A 19453-nucleotide genomic window follows, 5' to 3' on the forward strand; every position below is an offset into this window, starting at 1 on the left:
AGAATTTAAGTGACTGGTAAGTGGCAAGAGATGGGACTGAGACCAAAAGTCTGTTACTCTGCCAGATGTTAGTATTAGCAGGTTATCACAATGGTTCAATATTTGCTGAACCAAGGGAAGTTATTTTTTCCTATTTTGTATACTACAAGTTAATTTGAATATCTATATTAAAAAGGGGTCACCTTTGGCTCGGAATAGTACCAGTTTTGAGGTTTGCATATAACAGCTATCTCTAGGATCAAGCAACATAATCATGTGTCTCTACAGCAGTGGTTTTCAACTTTGGCTGCATGTTAGAATCACCTGGGCAGTTTGAACAATCAATCACAACACCTCTCCCCCGCCCCCCCCCCCCCCCCCCCCAGGGTTTCACATTACTCCAATTAAATTAGAATTGCTGGAAGGAAGTAAGGTTCAGGTGTATTTTTAAAACATTCTCCAGGTAATTCTAACACATAGCCAGGGCTGGGAATTACTGCGGTAAAGAAAAATTAAGAAGCAGCAGCTCAGAGAAGAGAGTAAACAGATGTGGAATTTGCTCTAGGGCAGGACAAAGTTGAGCAAATTCTTGTTGCTCTGAGATATAAAAAAGAAAACCTGACCAGGTATAATATAAGAGATATGGTTTAGATATAATGGCTCCTTATTGATAATAGAAAGCATTAATGAAATATTTTAAAAATGGAACTTGGGCTTCATATGGACGTAGAATCAGCTGATCTAAAAGAAAACAGCTAGCACAAGGAAAGACCTAAGAAAAATGCATGCAATATGGAAGTTAGGCAGTGACAATAACTGAACTCAAGCTTTTCTTTTTTAGAAATAAATGAATTTGTCTTGACAACATTTGTCTTTTTTATAACCAAGTGTGATGTCATCCTTATTAAAACATTCCTAGAGACTTTAATTTTCAGTAAAAATTATAATATAAACTAAACTATAATGACTCTACTGATGTTTGTTTATTCTCTGATTTGCTGCTACCAATGGTGGCACCACAAATCGCCCAGGGACAGCAATTAGCACTAGAGTAACAGAGCGGTTCTGTTACTTTAGAATATATCTCCTAATCTCAAATTATGATAAAAATGTCCAAATTAAGTTTAAAAAGTATTCTAAAAGTATTATTTAGTTCAAAAGTTTTACAAAGAAAAATAAGGAAAAAATAAAGTCTGGATAACTTTTTTCACACTCTTTATTGAGGATTAGTTCTATAGTTTAAACTTCAGTAATTCTGAATAGATGCAAGCGTGAGAAGTGACAAAATTACAAATAAAGACAAAAATGCAGTAAATGTGATGCTAGAAAAAAATGAGCGGTTAGTTTCCATGTTTTAACAGCAAAGGATATTTAACAAAACTTCAGTGGCCTTGACCATCCTTTCGCATTTTTTTCTTAGTAAAGCTTCATTTAGATTTTGTTCTGTGAATTGAAGTTGATCAAGGATTGTAGGCAGTAGAAGGGTCACAAATCGGTCAGCTGAGGAGCAGTTAGCAGTATCTACAACATCCTGGAGAATTAACCACCACCAATGATTAAAAATCAAAATAAAGATGGAATAAAGAACACAGAGCTAGTCATCACTGAGCTGCAACACTCTCATCACATTTCTTATAATTACTTCAATAGTTGATTGACCTGTGTCTCCTATTTAAAATCTACCCAGTTTTGATGGCTATGATGACTTTTTTCTTAAATGGAACAGTAAGGTTTGGGGTTATTCAACTGTAAACAAGACTTAAATTTTTTTTTTTTAATGTTTATTCTTGAGAGAAAGAATGAGTGGGGGAGGGACTGGGAGAGAGAGAATCCCAAGCAGGCTCCAGGCTTTGAGCTGTCAGCATAGAGCCTGATGAGGGGCTTGAACTCATGAACCACAAGATCATGACCTGAGCTAAAGTCGGATGCTTAACCAACTGAGCCACCCAGGTGCCCTTCAACTACAAAGAAGACTTTTAACTAGACTGTATCTGTGATTTCAAAACAAGAATCCTGAATTTGCCAAGTGAAATTACATAATTAAATAACAATCACTGGTCTTAATACTTTACAACCATAAATAATTCCCATCAAGGATCTTGAAAGGCTTTTTAAAACGCTAAAACTGATTAACAGTCAAGACCAACATAAAACAGAAAGAATAATTTGTGCATAATCTTTGACAAATATATTTAATCACTCATATACATTTTTGTTTGTGCCTAGGATCCAGTCATGAAGGGAAACACTCCAGGAAGATACTGTGTTAGGCAGAATGGTATAAAAACAGGGAAAACAGTAGAGAATGCTAAAAGACCTAGATAGTAGAAACTACCAGAATGTAATAGCCTCTACAGAAAGAATTTTTGTCTGTATCCTAAGTGCCTCGCATTGTCTGGCATGTTCCACTCCATCTGAGTGACTGAATCCAATGTTCTTATATTAATCCACTCAAAGGATAATAAAGATGGTCAACAGTATCCACTGAGACGGAGAAGCTGAACGTTACTACTGCAAAAAACATAGTCATACAACAATAAACCATACAAATCTCAGCTAATACCTTTACTTATTACACTGAAAGGAATACATATAAGTTATTCAGTGTGAAAAAAGAAAACAGTAATGTCCCTGACTTTGCCCAAAAAAAGGAAATTTAGTAGGTCAATGGTAGGGAGCTTGTTACTTGAAAAGTTTTCATAAAGTATATAAACACTTTGAAATTTACTGTGAATATTTTTGAAAGTAAACTGTTCACTGAGAATCATAAAAATGAAGAGGCATTTTGGTTATCATTATATTACCTCAAATATTTCCTTGAACAAGTCCAAAGCTAAAATAGAACAGTTTTCTGATCCATCCAGAGGTTGGCTTGACCAACGAAGTAGAGCCACAGTAGGATCTAAACATTTAGAACGGCTTCCCAGAATGGTGTTGCCAGATGGAGACTGCTCAAATATCATCTGAGTGAGCACATGGCGCAGCTGAGTCACTGAACAGAAGGCAAGAAGTAATTCTAAAACCTGTGCAATATAAAGTCTTCGTTAAATGTCAATTTCATTGGCCTGTAATGCACAAAGCAACCAAATGATGAAGTTGAAAATGACATATTTTTAAAGAAAATATTCTAAAACAAAAATTAAAAACAGCTTCCAATTTTTTCTACTATTCTTTTTCTTTCTTTCTTTTTTATTCTTTGGTGCAAAAAGGTGATTTTATTAAAGCAGGGGGACATGTGTGTAAGCAGGGGAGGGACAGAGGGAGAGGGGAGAGAAAGAATCCTAAGCAGGCTCCATACTGGGAGTGAGATCATTACCTGAACCGAAATCTAGAGCCAGACACTTAATTGACTGAGCCACCCAAGCTCCCTGAAATGACCATACTTTTAAGACAGCACTGTATTAATCAGGAGACCATATGCTATGGTTTGGTTTGACACTGTACTGTGTTCCAGTCCATCCTTACAACAGTATTGCACTGTTTTAACTATTACAGCTTTACGTTAAGTCTTAATATCTGGTAGTGTTAGAAATCCTCCAACTGTGTTCACTTTTTCCAGGATGGCTCTGGTTATTTCTGGACTTTTGTATATCCATGTGAATTTTATAATTAGCTTCCCAATTTCCATATACACCAAAGACAAAAGAAATATAAAAACAAAAAAACCCACTAAAGCCTGCTATGATTTTGCAAGTGTTCTAATCTATGAACTTAGTATATCTGTATTATTTAGGTCTTTTATAGCTCTCAATGTTTTGAATTTTTAAAAAATATTTATTTATTTTTGAGAGAGACAGACAGAGCACAAGTGGGGGAGGGGCAGAGAGAGAGGGAGACAGAATCTGAAGCAGGCTCCAGGCTCTGAGCTGCCAGCACAGAGCCCAACACAGGGCTTGAACTCACAAACCATGAGTTCATGACCTGAGTCGAAGTCAGACGCTTAACCTAGTAAGCCACCCACGCGCCCCTATCTCTCAATGTTTTATAATTTCAGAGTAGAGACCTTGTGTGCGTTGTGTTGAATTTATCCCCTAAGCATCTGATGTTCTAAAAAATCAGAAAATAGGAGTGCATGGGTGGCTCAGTTAAGTGTTCCACTCCTGATTTCAGCTCAGGTGATGATCTGTTTGTGAGATTGAGCCCCATGTCAGGATCTGTGTTGATAGCATGGAGCCTGCTTGGGATTCTTTCACTCTCCTTCTCTCTGCCCCTCCCTGGCTCACACACAGGTGTGTGTGCTCTTTCTCCCAAAATAAATAAACATTTAAAAAAAAAACCCAGGAAATCGTGTCATTTTTAAAGCTGCATTTTCTATGTAATGTTTTGTACATGTCTTTTGATGAGCTTATGGACAGGTCTCTCTTAGCTATGTAGCTTAGGAGTGGAAACGCGGTGTCACAGGGTGTATGCATATTCACTAGGCACCGTGAAACAATTTTCCAAGGGGAATGTACCAGTGAATGAAGATTTGAGGGTTCTAGGGTATTGGTAATGCTCTATTTTCTGATCTAGGTAATAGTTATATGACTGTCTTCAGTTTGTAAAACTTCAGAGCTGCACATTTAAGATTTTTCTGCACATTACAGTTTTCAAAAATTTAAAACAAAAAAGTTATGTTTTTACACACCTTTGAAGAAGAATCAGGATCCTTTCCATTAAGAAGACCTAATACTTGATTGAGACATGAAGAAAAGTGCTCATACCTAGTTTAAAATAAAAATATACATCAAATGATAAATATGAAATTGATACATCAAAAAGGATTTACATACAAGACAAATATAAAATTTAAGTGATTTCTTTCATCTATTTATTTTGAGCTTCTAATATAGAACAATCTTTGCAAAATTTATACTTGAATGATACATCCTGTATTTGGGAGAATGACTGTCGGAGAGCAATGGTTATATGACTGCTGCAAAGAGTTCAATTAGTCCTTCACAATGGTTGTATGACTGTGTTCACTTTGTAAAACTTCAGAGCTGTGCAGTTAAGATTTTTCTGCACGTTACAGTTTTCAAAAGTTTAAATATTCAAAAGAATAAAGGCAGGCAGAACATATTATGTAATGTAAAATGCAACATTATAATGGAGAAATGTATAGGATGCTGGGAGGATGAGTATCAAACCCATACTTGCTGTGGTAGGCTAGATCAGCTGAGGTTTCCCAGACTTGAGTCTCAAAAAACAAACAGGAATTAGACATCAGAAGGGGAAAGTATTCCAACCTTCCAGCAGAAGTACTTCAGGGGGAATAGCACATGGTTACACAAAAGGCATTTCTAGCAAGTTGGGGATTCTATTTATCGTCTGAAATGCTTAGACAAAAGTACCTACAAAAATGTAAAGACACAGGGATAAGAGGTTACCAGAGACCAGATTTTTGATGGCTATGCTGGGAACCTGGATATTTACCTTGAATGCAATGGGAGATCGCACACTTTAGCATTTTATTTTTTTAATGTTTATTCATTTTTGAGAGAGCGAGTGAGCGAGCGTAGGGGACGGGCAGAGAGAAAGGGAGACACAGAATCTGAAGCAGGCTCGAAGCGGGGCTCAAACTCACGAACCGTGAGATCATGACCTGCGCCAAAGTCAGATGCTTAACCAACTGAGCCACCCAGGCGCCCCAAGAACACAGACTTTAAAGGGGACATACGGTTGAAGGAAAGTTGAATATAAGGGAGGCAATAGAATGGGACACACTGAAGAGACAAGACACTTGAAAAAGAGGACAGAATGAGAGTTAATGCACAGAATAACAAGATGTGTGTTTATGAGCGAAACAGAATGACACCAAATAAGAATTGGTATAAACACAAGTAAATTGGTTCAGGAGCAAAAATTCGAAACAATTCCAATCAGGTAGGATTCAGGCTGTTGTTGCTGTTGTTCTGTGAAACAAAGATTAGGTCATCTTCTGAGTGAAAAGTGTCAAGAGGAAAGTAGTAAATATTCGAAAGACCACTGTAGATGGGGTGCCTGGGTGGCTCAGGTGGTTACACATCTGACTTCTGCTCAGGTCGTGATCTTGCAGTTTGTGGGTTCAAGTCCCATGTCAGGCTCTGTGCTCACAGCTCAGAGCCTGGAGCCTGCTCCAGATTCTGTGTCTCCCTCTCTCTCTGCGCCTCCCCTGCTCATATTCTGTCTGTCTCTCTCTCAAAAATAAACATTAAGAAAGAAAGAAAGAAAGAAAGAAAGAAAGAAAGAAAGAAAGAAAGAAAGAAAGAAAAGTCCACTGTAGGAAATGTAAAACAAAGCTGGGAATAAATATGAGAGGTGCTGTCCAGATAGAGATAGTGAGTATATGGGATACAAACTCATAAAGTGTGATTTTCCCAGGTTTTGATTGGGAACCCGGCCATTAGACTTTGGGACAGATTCAGGAATAGTTTGCTAAATGGATAGCAAATGAACAAGACAACACAATTAAATACAAGTTCCTTTCCAGAGGTGATTCTGGAGTTCTAGGCTAGACAGAAAATAGATAGTGAAACTGAGAGATTTATGGAAGAAGAGATTAAGCAACCACTTACTAATGCTAAATCAGATTATCTTTTGGTCCTCCTGCAGAGGTATATCCTGTTTACTTAGAAGTTGTTAAATAAGCACTATTTGATGGCCAGAATGGGTATACTGGGAGGACTCTTAGATAAAGAGAGAACAGGTAAAGGAAGGGCACTCTGGAAGGTTTTCTTATCCACCTATGCTTAAGAAAAAAAAAATGAAATGCTAACATGAATGCTTCTTGGTTCTGAAAAACATCAGTTAACCACATGGTTAGTAATCAACCTTGCCCTAGTGGTTAGCTTTTTAAATTTTTTTTAATTTAAATGTTTTTATTTATTTTTGAGAGAGAAAGAGAGTGAGAACAGAGAGGCAGAGAGAGAGGGAGACACAGAAGCCTAACTAGGCTCCAGGCTCTGAGCTGTCAGTACAGAGCCAGATGCGGGGCTTGAACTCAAGAACCATGAGATCATGACCTGAGCTGAAGTCAGATGCATAACTGACTGAGCCACCCAGGCGATCCAGCTTTTGGTTTTTCAACTTCTAGATTCTATGTTCCTTAAAATTAGGGACTATGTCTTTATACAACTTTTGGATTCTACATTCCTCAAAGATTAGAGACTAGGTCTTCAAATCCCTGCCTCTGCTAATAATCCCTCCTCCCCCAATACTTAACCACAGGAGGGGCTCAATAATTGTTTTCTCATTTGTGAACGACTAAATGAACTCTGAAGCAATCCCTACAACTTCCTAATTCATGATTACAAAGTAGCTAAGGCATTGGGAAAATTTAACTTCAGAAATTAAAAGGCCAGGGTGCCTGGGTGGCTCAGTTGGTTAAGCAATGGACTCTGGATTTGGCTCAGGTTAGGATCTCACAGTTGTGTGATCCAGCCCTGCTTTGGGCTCTGTGCTGACAGTGTGGAGCTGGCCTGGGATTCTCTCTCTCCCTCTCTCCTCTCTCTCTCTCTCTCTCTCTCTCTCTCTGGCCCTACCCAGCTGTGTACATGCAAGTGCTCTCACTCTCTCTCTCCCTCTCTCAAAAATAAATAAATAAATATTTAAAAAATATTAATGACAGAATCAACATGTAACAAAAAGATGGGTCTGACTAGCAGTTATCTGAGATGTTTATTTAAGAAAAAAGATATAAAAAGGCCATGAGCTCTTTGGAAAACAGTCGCTAACTGATCTCAAAAGATAAATGATTACATGAAATGTCACTGAGATAGAATGGGCATAAAAAATGTGTTCTCATTTTACCTTAAGACACAACAGAGGCAAACAATAATGTTATCCATTTTTATGCAGAAAAGAAAAAAAGGACAAACACACTGACATGAATGTTCTTATGGTAACAGTATTCTTTCAAAGAATACTAATGTCAAGATTTAAAACTGGTGTTGGAAAAGATTAATCAAGATGTGTACATTTAAGAGAATGAGACAACTTTATTCATCTAAGAAACACACACACCTGCCCTGTTCTTACACTTTTACATTTCAGGCCCGAAAAGCAAAATGACTGGGAATAAAGCACATCAAAATATTTCAATTTTATTCCTTGTTCATCAGTAGAATCCAAGTTCACTAAATCTGAAAAGGCAGTTTTATTAATAACAAACATATGTTGGTTGAAAAGAAAAAAAAGAAATACCAATAAGTCTTAAAATTTGTCAGAGAGCCATACCTGGTAAGATAATCAGCAATTTTGGGATTCTTAAGGAGATCCATCAATAGATCAACTGAATACTTCCTAGTAAGTGTGCCATCACCGTTTATGAGAATATTAAATATTAGCTGAAATGTCTGATGAATGTTTCGAGCATGGAACAGCTTAAAAACAAATCAGGAAAACTATATTATACAAAAAATTTAGGTCGACACCATTCTAAAGTTTAACAAAGAGTCTCAATGACTTAAAATATCAGAGAATACAAATTCCAGAACTATTTCACAAATAATAAAAAAATCATATTTACCTTTTCCCCAACCTCTTCATTTAATGTCAAACTGGACAATATTGAAAGTGCAAACACAACCACAGTTAAACTACTATGGGCCAGGAAGCTTATAAGAGTTCGATAAAAAGATTTCACATTATTCTGAGAAAGAAAAAAGTTCAAAAAGATATTAAAACAAAAATTAGTATTATATTTTGGTTTAGGATGTCTATCTTGAACAGAGTAGGTAATCTTTTATTAAACATTATCAAACTTGATAGATCATTCAAAAAGTGAGATGGCACATTTTCCATATTGCTTATAGTAATAAAAACAGGTACAATCTCAGTGGAAAGTTGAATCCCATGTTAAGATATGGAATTATGAGGAAATGTTTATCTTTCCCAAACACTTCCATGGCTCAAGATAAACTTCTGTCTCCAAAGCACCTCCAGTACATGAACAAATGAGATACTGTTTAATTTAACAACAGGAAACAGGTGATACTGAGTACTGCACAGCAGGGAAACTGTTCACAAACTAAGAATCAAAGAACTTTCTTGATTTAACATATTTCTAACAGTGGTTCAGTTAACCTCATTTGTTCACCTTCAGTGATCACAAGGGCTGGTGATTACTGCTAGTCATTTATTCATGGATCTTTCTAGCGGAGTTGCCACTAATTTTGTGGAAATAGAAGACTGAGGTAAACGGAATTGCCAGTGATGTTCATCCTTCCTATTAGCACAAAATAATTTAGAATTTCTCTTATTACTTAATACAAGAAATAGTGGGATGCTATAGAGAAGGAAAACTTTTAGTACTCGTTTATTAAAACTTATCATCTTAAATACAACATGTGCAAAGGGTGGAATACTTCAAGTTAATTATGTGTCAATGTGATTGTTCCTTAATTCTGTTGAGTCAGCTGGATGAGACATGAGAATTCTTGTTAATCTATTTTTAATGAAAAAGATGGATACAATTTTCTTTAAGTTTAGAACCCACCACAAATAAAAAAGATTTTACGCAAAACTTCTTACCAAAGTCTTTATGTATGTTTGAACAGAAAGATTGTGTCGACAAAGATTTGCCAATAATCCTAGACAAGGCATTGTTAACTCATCTTCAGGAGACTGACTGTTGTTTTAAGGAAAATAATAAAAGATAAAAGCATTAAGTTCATTTTAAATTACTCTTTTATGGTAATTCACATTTAAACTCCTTTTTATATGCAAAAACAATGTGAACACAGTCAAGCTTTGAGTAGTATTTGGACCATTTATTTCATGTTTTGAAACTAAATGTTCTTATTCAATTGTAGCACAGAAATATGGAAATAACGGAATGACCATGTGCTATCTCATCAGTATATTCTCCTATCAAGATTAAATATAAGCATACAATTTTCAGGGTTGATAGTTTTCTGTCCAAATCAATTCATTTTATAAATTTCTGTTATGAAGACTAAAGCTGCTTTATGCACTTGATCCTTGAAACTATCTAAAAGGAGTAAACAAGAATCAGAGTCTCACTCAATTTAAAAAGCTGGAAAAAATTATCTAAGAAAAACTGAACTATTCCACAGTTTTAGTTCGAAAATAAATCAACAAATTATTTGGTTACATGTTTGGTTGCATACTCACATATGATCTATCAGGAATGTAATTAACTCATCTATATTGGCACCAGAATGGAGAATTTTGATGTTATATGTTAATCTTTGTAGAAGTTGAATGCACTGAGAATAAAAAAAAAATAGTAATAAATATAAACATAAAAACACTTCATATGGACTCCTAATCATATTCTGAGTGTGTCACCATTTTAGGAAGCAGAGTTTAGAGTAAGAACTTTTCTATTTCTTAAATGGTTCATTTTTATTTTTAAACATAAAGTAGTGAGACTACTAAGAATTTTAGGGTTCATTTCCTGATTCCATACATTTCCACACAATCTATTTTAAACAGAGCATCTTGTCATCAACCTGGTTCACTTAACCATCTTAAACAAATATGCAAGCTGAAACATATATATTCCATCAATTCTAAGATATATTTTTTCACATTTTTGCCACTTTTAAAACTGCATGTCAGTGTAATTGGTAATGTTTTCCTTTCTTGCAACTGATGGCACTTTAGGTTCAATAAAATATTATCTGTATGAGAACTTCGAGTCTATGCTAAATAAAACTAAATCTATAGCTTCAATTTTTTTGTAGAATGTTTCCTCAACAGACTGAGATTAGATGCCAACTCATTTTACAATTTTAATACGAATAGCTTACATCTCAAAATGCTGACATCTGTGTTTATAAGTCTGTCAAAGCAGTTATAATGTAGATTTGTTTCTCTTCAAAATAATGCTGGATGTGGATAAGCTTCCCTCTTCTAGAAACTTTTAAATTACTAGTACATGTGTAATCAACCAGCTCTTAAATTTATTAATGGGGAGAACTGGGCCTATTCATGCAGTATTATGCCAGCACATATGCTATAAGCTAGCAATTTACAATAGATACTGTGAATTTTGATCTGCAAATAAGGAAGGAAAAAGAAGTATTAAGTGAAAAGTACTGTGTGGGTGTATGTACCTGCAAAAACACTGAATCACCATGGCAAGTGCTGCCCCGACAAACCATTCCTGCCAGCACGCTATTCAGGTTGTATGTGTTCTGAAGACAGTCTCTGGTTTCATTGTCTACAGCTGTAAGTTAAGATAAAATGGCACCAAATATTTAAAAAAAAATTTTTTTTATGTTTAATTTTTTTTTTGAGAGAGAGCGAGTGAACGAGCAGGGGAGGGGCTCCCTCTCTCAAGAGGGAGACACAGAATCTGAAGCAGACTCCAGGCTCTGAGCTAGCTGTCAGCACAGAACCTGATGCGGGGCTCAAACTCACAAACCATGAGATCATGACTTCAACCAAAGTCAGACGCTTAACCAACTGAGCCACCCAGGTGCCCCAAAATGGCACCAAATGTTTTTATTCATGGTTTTCATGAATAAAAGAGAAATAATCTTTAAGTTTATTTTGTATTAAAGTTACTTATCAAGTATGATATGGCTATTTTACTTATAATTACTTTCCAATTCAAAAGTTTAATCAAAGAAATAGTATGAGCTGTAAAAGGGAAGGGAGTATAAGCTTTTCCTTTTCTGTCAATAAACAAATGATTTTTCTATGTAGACTAATTTAAGGGAAAAACTTGCTTTACATACTTGCAGAAATTTTGCAGTTAAAAGATTATCATCTCAATTTTTCTGTAACTTAAAGCTGCTCTAAGGAATAAAAGTCTATTAACTAAAAAGTAAAACTTAAAAAATAAAAAGACTGTAACTTTAAAAATTTCTAATATATTTAAATGTTGAAAATGACTGCCATTCTCACACAAAAGGTTGGTGGATATTAGAATTAGCATAGCTTTTTTGGAAAGTAATTTAGTAACGATCATCAAATTGAAAAATGACCTGAAAATTCTGAGAATTAACTCAACAGAAATATACTAATATTTGACCAAAAAATCCGTAAAATGTTTATTGCACTATTGATTCTGATAGCAAAAAAAACTTGAAAAAGAGCATACATGAGTTTCCACCATTAGGAGCATAGCTGAATAAATTATAGTACTCCACAATGTGGTACAAGGCAGCTATTAGATAACAACATGGAAAGATAGCTGAGATAAGTGAAAAAAAAGAAAAATCTGATGCTCTACAACACCATTTTTAAAAAAATAACCAAAATTATCTGTTATAGAATAGAAAAGATCTAGAAAGGGACACCTGGCTCAATTGGTTAGTGCCGGACTTCGCCTCAGGTCATGATCTCATGGTTTGTGAGTTCGAGCCCCGTGTCTGGCTCTGTGCTAACAGCTCAGAGCCTGGAGCCTGCTTCGGATTCTGTGTCTCCCTTTCTCTCTCTGCCCCTTCTCGGCTCACACTTTGTCCCTCTCTCTCTCAAAAATAAATACACGTTAAAAAAAAAAAATAATTAAAAAAAAAAAATATCTAGAAAGAGTCAAACTCTTAAGAATGTTATCCACCAACGTAGAAATGATGAGGAGGTGGTGATGAATAAAGACTCATTCTATTTTACTCTGTATCTATTTTAACTTGAGAGATACTGGGCCACAGTGGCTATTTAAATTTAGATTAATTGAAATTAAAGATTTAGTTCTTCAGTGTACTACTCACACTACAAACGCTCAATAGCCTTAATGTGGCTAATGGCTACTATAACAAACAATATACATATAGAATATTTCTATCATCACAGAAAGTCCTACTGGGCATGTTGGTCTATGTTAATATTTTTGGATCACTGAGATTTTTTTTCATAATAAGCATGTATTAATTTTATAATCACACTCAGAATTATCTCCCCTCCACTCGCAAGCACACATTAAAAAAAAAAGTACCCATTAAATGAAAATTTAAAAACTAAAGATAGAAGTAGAAAAAGCAACACCTACATTTTTACCCTTAGCTCTGAGTTCAGTGTAGCCTATCGAAAAAGAGTGATTTTTTTCATCGCTAGCTATGACTTTTCCGAGTGATGTAGTTAGCCGAGGTAATATGTGCATGTATTTTTTTTTTTTTTAATTCAAAAGTAGGCTAGCATGTCTCAAGGTATTCTTTTCTGTAGACCACTGAACCTTTGATATGCTTCAGATTCTTTGTTCCAATAATTTTAAGAATGGATGCATACAATATTCTCTTTACAAGGGATCCATAATGCAAAATAGTTTTGAAAGGTCCCACAAGGAAGAAATCTTTTGAATGCGAATCATTCTCCAAAAAATACTATAACTAAATCCACCTTTTAAAAATATTAAATTCAACATCTTCTAAAAACTGGAAAAGAGAAATTAAATACATTACCTAGTTGAGACAGCAAGCTGATGATACTTAAGACCAGTGGTGCACTTATGCTTGGGTCTTCAAGTAGCTCCACAAGGCAGCTCAAGCATTCACTTGGTAGTATCTGATTTGGTGTAAACAATCGTGTGAGCTTCTGCCCAGAAATTACCTACAAAACAGTCATTAAAATGTGTTAGTTAAGATTTGGCAATTTGCATCTCTTCTCCACTTCAAACAAGAACTCAGTTCTTCCAAAGTACCACTGCCTCGCTTTTTCCCAATTTAGAAAAGTCATAAATGCTGTTCCCTCTGCCTGGAAAATTACCCATCTCTTCTCTCACTGGCTAATATAATCATTCAGATCTGAGTTTTAATCCGTTTCTGCCTGAAGCTAACCCTCTTCCACCAACTAGGTTAGGTTTGCCTATTACACTATCCTATTGTCTTTTATACTTTTATTTCACAAGCTGGCAAACTTTGACAACCCAGCAATACTTACCCTTACTACACAGAACACTCTATTAAGTCATAGGGTTTAAATCAACACTCTACTACCAACATATTTATTGAGTCAGTAAGTTCCAGTATATGCACTCCACCTATTTTTAAGGGAGACAATGCAAAGTGAAAACTAGCTAAATCCAAAGGCTTACCTATGGGATTAACTATGTGATCACTCCTTTTGTTCCCTCCAAAGACAGTTGCTGAGCCCAGAAGTTAGAGATGACAAAAAAGGAAGCTAAAAAAAATTATTTTAGGGGCACCTGGGTGGCTCAGTCGGTTAAACGTCCGACTTTGGCTCAGGTCATGATTGATCTCACAGTTCACGAATTTGAGCCCCACGTGGGGCTCTTTGCTAACAGCTCAGACCCTGGAACCTGCTTGGGATTCTGCGTCTCCCTCTCTCTCTAACCCTCCCCACTTGCGAGCATGCTCTCACTCTCAAAAATAAATTTAAAAAAAATTTAGAAAATTATTTCAAGTAGTCAGGTCAGGCACAAATTTTCTTTTGGGTTATTCAACTTTTTTACTCCCCTCTTAAAACTCTATAAACCACCCTCTCCTTTTCCCCCTGAAAAGGTAAAGCTGAGATTGAAGGCCAAAAACAGTTGTCAGCCATGTATTTTCAAAATGCTTTTTGAATGTTATTAAAAGCCTATTGTAAAAATAAGTATCTTTTCTATAAAGATGGAAAAAGTTATTTTAGAATTAGATAAAAATTTTTTTTGTTAAAAGGTCTAAGCAGGAATCCTTCCTTTCTATATCTCTCTTTTATTTCCTCACCCAGATATCAGTTTTTCTTCTAAAGCTTTGCTGATAAGAAAGCTTCAGGATATTTATTCCTAAGGAATATTTTTGTTGTTGTTTGTTTATTTATTTGAGGGAGAGAGAGCGCACAAGTAGGAGAGAGACAGAGAGAGGGAGAGAGAATCCCAAGCAGGATGCCCACTGTCAGTGCAGAGCCCAATGCAGGGCTCAGACCCACGAACCCGTGAGATCATGATCTGAGATGAAGTTGGTTGCTTAACTGACTAAGCCACCCAGGTGCCCCTGAAGAGTTTCAACATTAAAGTAAAAAACAAAAAACAAAAAACATTAAAGTAAATTTGAAAAGACAAAAAAATTTGGTAGATATTTGGGGGTAAGGAATCTTCTTATTGCCCTTTTGCTTACTTATATAAAGCTAGTCCTTTAGAAGATAAAGACATTTTCTGCTTTAAAAACTATTTGCCTCAGGACAAGACCTGTATTTCAACAGCATAAGTACTCCAACATGTAATATTTATTACAAGGTAAAACGTAAAAACCACTTTACAAATTTTCTTTACTTGGATGTTTTCATGCAAACAGATTTTAGTAATAACTAATTTTAGCACTTACTTTGGCCTAAGCATTGTTCTATGTACATATGTTAATTCTTTTCATCTTCATAAGAACTGTTAGGTGCTGTTTTGCAGATGAGTAAACTGAGACATACACCAAGACGCAGCATAACTGAAATTCATTGTTCCTGAATCCATGCTCATAATGATTATGTAACACTAGCACTATAAAAAACCACCAAAAGTGAGACCAGCCCAGCTCTGCCAATCATAAAAAAATTCAAAGCTCAGGTCCTGCATGGGGCTACAAAGAAAAAATATAGAAGTGCAAAATAGCAGAATCAATCATCTCCTTTCACATGATAGCCACTTCTTTGTATCCTCAGATGTTGCTCTCATGAAGTATGCACAAAGATATTCACCATTAGTATCACCCATCAAAATGGTTAACATTTAGGGGCACCTGGGTGGCGCAGTCGGTTAAGCTCCGACTTCAGCCAGGTCACGATCTCGCGGTCCGTGAGTTCGAGCCCCGCGTCGGGCTCTGGGCTGATGGCTCAGAGCCTGGAGCCTGTTTCTGATTCTGTGTCTCCCTCTCTCTCTGCCCCTCCCCCGTTCATGCTCTGTCTCTCTCTGTCCCAAAAATAAATAAACGTTGAAAAAAAAAATTAAAAAATGGTTAACATTTAGAAATCTGAAAACACTAAGGATCTGTGTGGATGAGTGACAGCAAATTTCACATATTGCTGGTAGGAGGGTAAAAATGGTGCAACCGGTGGAAAACTGCGTGGCAGTTTCAACAAAAAATGAACGAAGATCCACCAAAAGACCTAACAATTCCACTCCTAGGTATCTAAATGAGTGCATATATCTCAAAAAAATATAAAAATGTTTATAACATATTTGCTCTAAATCCTACCCAGAACTGGAAACAACCCAACTGCCCATCATCAGAATGTAAGTAAGCTCTTGCCCATTTATACAGTGGAATTCCTACATAGCAATAAAAAAGAATGAAAGTACTGGCACATGTGCAACATGAATAGATTTTACAGATTTGTAGAGTAGAAGGCAGACACAAAAGTACATATTACAGGAGTCCACTTATCTGAACCTTATGAAACGGGACCACTGAAGAAACCTTATAGGGGACTGGAAATGTTCTGTCATGAAACAAGTGGTACCTACTTGACTATATACGTATGATAAAAACTCAAGCTCTTCACTTAAGATCAGTGCACATTATGTGCTGTATGTATGTTATCTCTCTAAATGGCAAAAGAGTTTTCAGTAAACCCCTTAAAAGTTCCGGAATGCAGTATCAAGCAGTTTCTAAGCCTCAAATTTCTTTGAGTCTCCTTCAATTCACTGCAACATGGCTCTCAGATTCAAGGCATGTTTCTGATTAGTATTTAAAATGATGTACTCCTACTTCTTAAATAAAACTGCTTACTCTGTGGCTTCTGGAGCCCACTATCACATTTTTATATTCTAATTGAGAAGCAAAGCTTTAGCATTTAACAGCTAACACTTTATTCGTTTTGCAGAGATTTGTTGAGGTAATGAATGAAAAAAGAAAATGTACTTAGGAGATGGGCACCTGAAGTGATAAGAAGGAGCATCAGTGAAGCTGGAGGAAACAGGCACATTTAATGCATTCCAGTATCACAACAGTTATCCAGATTGATGTTGCTGTACTATTCACAATAGTCTTTTCGCTCCAGTAGTAATTTGCTAATCTTTGTAATTTAGACTTTATCTCATAAATATAATAGAATATATTTTAAAATTATGTTCAGTTCTATGTTAACAGAAGCTGTGACAGATGGAATTAAAACAAGCTTTGGCTGAGCTTAATTTTTTTTTTTTTTTTTTATTAAACTGAGGTTATTGTTAGTTGGAATTCTGTGAATGTGCAAGAAATGAGATTAAAAGCCTAAAAACAAATAGGAACACAGAAAGCTGTGAATAAGTGATCTAGCCATAAATTAGTGGGAGTTAACAGAAAAAGTGAAAGCAATTTAGCAATTCAGGTTTGAAAACTGGGAACAGTATATTTTGGTTAAAAAAATTATGATTAGTACTGTGATTGCTTTTTAACCCAAGGAAAGTTAAAAAATTTTTTTTCTTTTTCAAATTCGAGTTCAACATGAGTTATAAGAGAAGCAGCAAGCAATTGGTTCAGATTGTAAGCTGCCTAAGGGACAGGAATAAAACAAGTTTTAATCATCACGCCCCATCACCTTCACTCTCGAGAATTGCTGTGTATTCTGCAAGAGCTCTGTTGCGATGGAAAAACCAAAGAAACGAAGGAAAAGAAAGAGCTCCGAACTTTCTCCTCTACCAATCCCCAAAGAGTCTAAATCCCCCAACATTTTGTCCCACCCTCCCTCTTCCTAGGACTTTGAGTATCAGTCACTCTTCCCTCTAGCTGCAGCCAGCTGAACGCGGATGGACTTGGGCGGAGTTAAGAGTGGGAATTCAAGGCTGACTTTCGCCTTCCTTACTAATACAAAAAGAGACCTAAGGGAGCGATGGGCAGACCTTACTTTGCAGGCTGGGGCCGCTACACCCTGGCCGCACCGTGAAATAAGGGTTTCTACAGGGAAGCTTATCTAGTCCCCATCCCGTAGTCCCTCACCTCCAAGTGCCGCAAAAGCTGGGTGGCATTCGCCTCCGACTTAACGGCTTTATACTGACTGATGGTCAGGAGCAAGGACTTCAGGCAGGCGGTGGAGTCCATTGGCACTCGCCACAACCCCACCTGGGGGCCACTACCACCCTGCAGACACCGGCCTCCAACTTTCGCGGCGCTTTTTTTGATTTTTCAGCCCCACCCCCCTAAGTCCCGATGCTTCCGGTTCCGGTAGCGCTCCGGAAGTCCCTGGGTACCCTGGGAGAGCTGCTGTCAATGAAGAAAGGAGACGCGGGAGGGTCTAGTGGGTCTGTGGGTTCTTCAAGGGGGTTGGAAGCTGTCCTTTCCCGAACTTCTTTACCCATTCCCTCAACCCACCGTCGCTTCGAAAAGCCGCGAGCTTTCAACTTCGAGATCCCGTGGAGACGATAAATCTCGCGAGAAATGCGATTGCGACTCAATTTGCGAAGGGGCGGTTAGGCGCAGGGGGTCCGTGTTCATTAGAGCTCTCAGTTTTCGTTTGCTTCTTCGGCCTTCACGCTGGACGGCCGGTTTTTCTTTGTGCGTGAACCTCTGCCTGAGAAATGGTCGCTTCCCCGTAGTCTAGATACGGTGAGGAGCTCTGAGGAGAATCTTGGCCTCTAGATTTTGAGGGGGCCTGGGAGGGACCTCTTTTTAAATATTTTTCCTGCGTCCACCCTTTCTACCCTGAACTGTTTGTTTTTCAGAGTAAGCCTGGGGCCGTTGGGATTCTGTGGCGAGGTAGTCAAGCCCTTAAGGTAGTCGTCAAACTTATTCCAGAAAGCTAGCTCCTGGTGACTTCTGGGCCAGGTATTGCTGCGGAGAGTGTTCTCATTAGCGTCAGTTTTTGTAAGTGAAGGTTATCTATTTTTATTTGGCATGATCAATTGCTTTCTAAGCCTCGGTGTCTTCTATGAAACACGGCACCGCCCTTTGCGTTTTTTGTAAGAGATAATATTGTGCGTGTGTATATAATGAAATGAGTTGCTGGTTTTGGAGCTTTTTTTGCTTGAAGTATGCGAATATTGAATTAAGCTTTAAAAACCAGTTTGGAAACAATTGGAAGAGCAAGGCGCATGTCGTTTTAATTAAATCATTCGTCATGGATCATGTTTTGTCAGTTCAAAAAAAGTGTTTTTACATTACATTTTTAAAAAAGATTTTTTATACTAAAAGTTTTTAATTTGCAAGCTTACAATAATCCAGCCAATTGAGACATACATGTAAAAATAATTAGGTAATTAATGTACATATACATTCATTCATTCTGTAACCAGTTATCGATTGTATAACATGGGTTAGAAGTGGCAGGAGAACAAAGATGATGAAGTATCCCTGCTGCGAAGCAACTGTCTAATTGGGGAAATGTACTAAATAGGTAGTACATCTGGAATTCATAGAAGTTAGAGGCACTATGCAGTTATGTTGACCAGTGAAGCCAGGTTTTATGTTTACAAACTCTGGTTCCACCTTTTACTATGTGACCATAAGGCAGATTCTCTCTGCTTCAGTTTCTTAAAATCCAGCTAACGGTAGTACCTGTTCAATAAGTTAAATAAATCAGAAATCATTGAGAGCCTACAGTGTACCAGGTACTTGTCTAAGCACTAGGGATTTAAGTGAATAAAACCTATGTTATGGAAATTACGGTCTGATAGGAAAAAAAACAGCTTGTAAGAGAGGTG

General features: G+C 36.8%; 2 protein-coding genes across 11 annotated transcripts in view; one reads left to right on the forward strand and one right to left on the reverse strand.

Annotated features, from left to right (window-relative positions):
• Positions 1-18095, reverse strand: part of CIP2A (cellular inhibitor of PP2A) — a 32779-nt gene extending 14684 nt beyond the window's left edge. Inside the window, exons 1-10 of one of the 2 annotated variants that reach the window (XM_003991609.5) lie at positions 17754-18095; positions 13311-13458; positions 11022-11134; positions 10075-10169; positions 9472-9568; positions 8468-8590; positions 8176-8321; positions 4607-4682; positions 2784-3002; positions 1351-1510 (exon numbers count right to left, since the gene is read on the reverse strand). In XM_003991609.5, coding sequence (XP_003991658.2) covers positions 1351-1510; positions 2784-3002; positions 4607-4682; positions 8176-8321; positions 8468-8590; positions 9472-9568; positions 10075-10169; positions 11022-11134; positions 13311-13458; positions 17754-17855 — 1279 coding nt within the window. In that variant the 5' untranslated portion in view covers positions 17856-18095. Of the gene's footprint in view, positions 1-1350; positions 1511-2783; positions 3003-4606; positions 4683-8175; positions 8322-8467; positions 8591-9471; positions 9569-10074; positions 10170-11021; positions 11135-13310; positions 13459-17753 lie in introns of those variants that run through there. The other variant, XM_023260117.2, reaches the window with a different exon arrangement.
• DZIP3 (DAZ interacting zinc finger protein 3) overlaps positions 18079-19453 on the forward strand; it is a 137459-nt gene continuing 136084 nt past the window's right edge. For 7 of the 9 annotated variants that reach the window (XM_045036897.1, XM_019839661.3, XM_045036898.1 and 4 more), the window contains exon 1: positions 18079-18359. The gene's annotated coding sequence lies outside the window, so the exon portion shown is untranslated. Of the gene's footprint in view, positions 18360-18475; positions 18618-19453 lie in introns of all 9 variants that reach the window. The other 2 variants (XM_019839662.3, XM_011285969.4) reach the window with 1 other exon arrangement.

The sequence above is a fragment of the Felis catus genome, chromosome C2 (genome assembly GCF_018350175.1).
Source record: "Felis catus isolate Fca126 chromosome C2, F.catus_Fca126_mat1.0, whole genome shotgun sequence".
Classification (NCBI taxonomy): Eukaryota; Metazoa; Chordata; class Mammalia; order Carnivora; family Felidae; genus Felis; species Felis catus.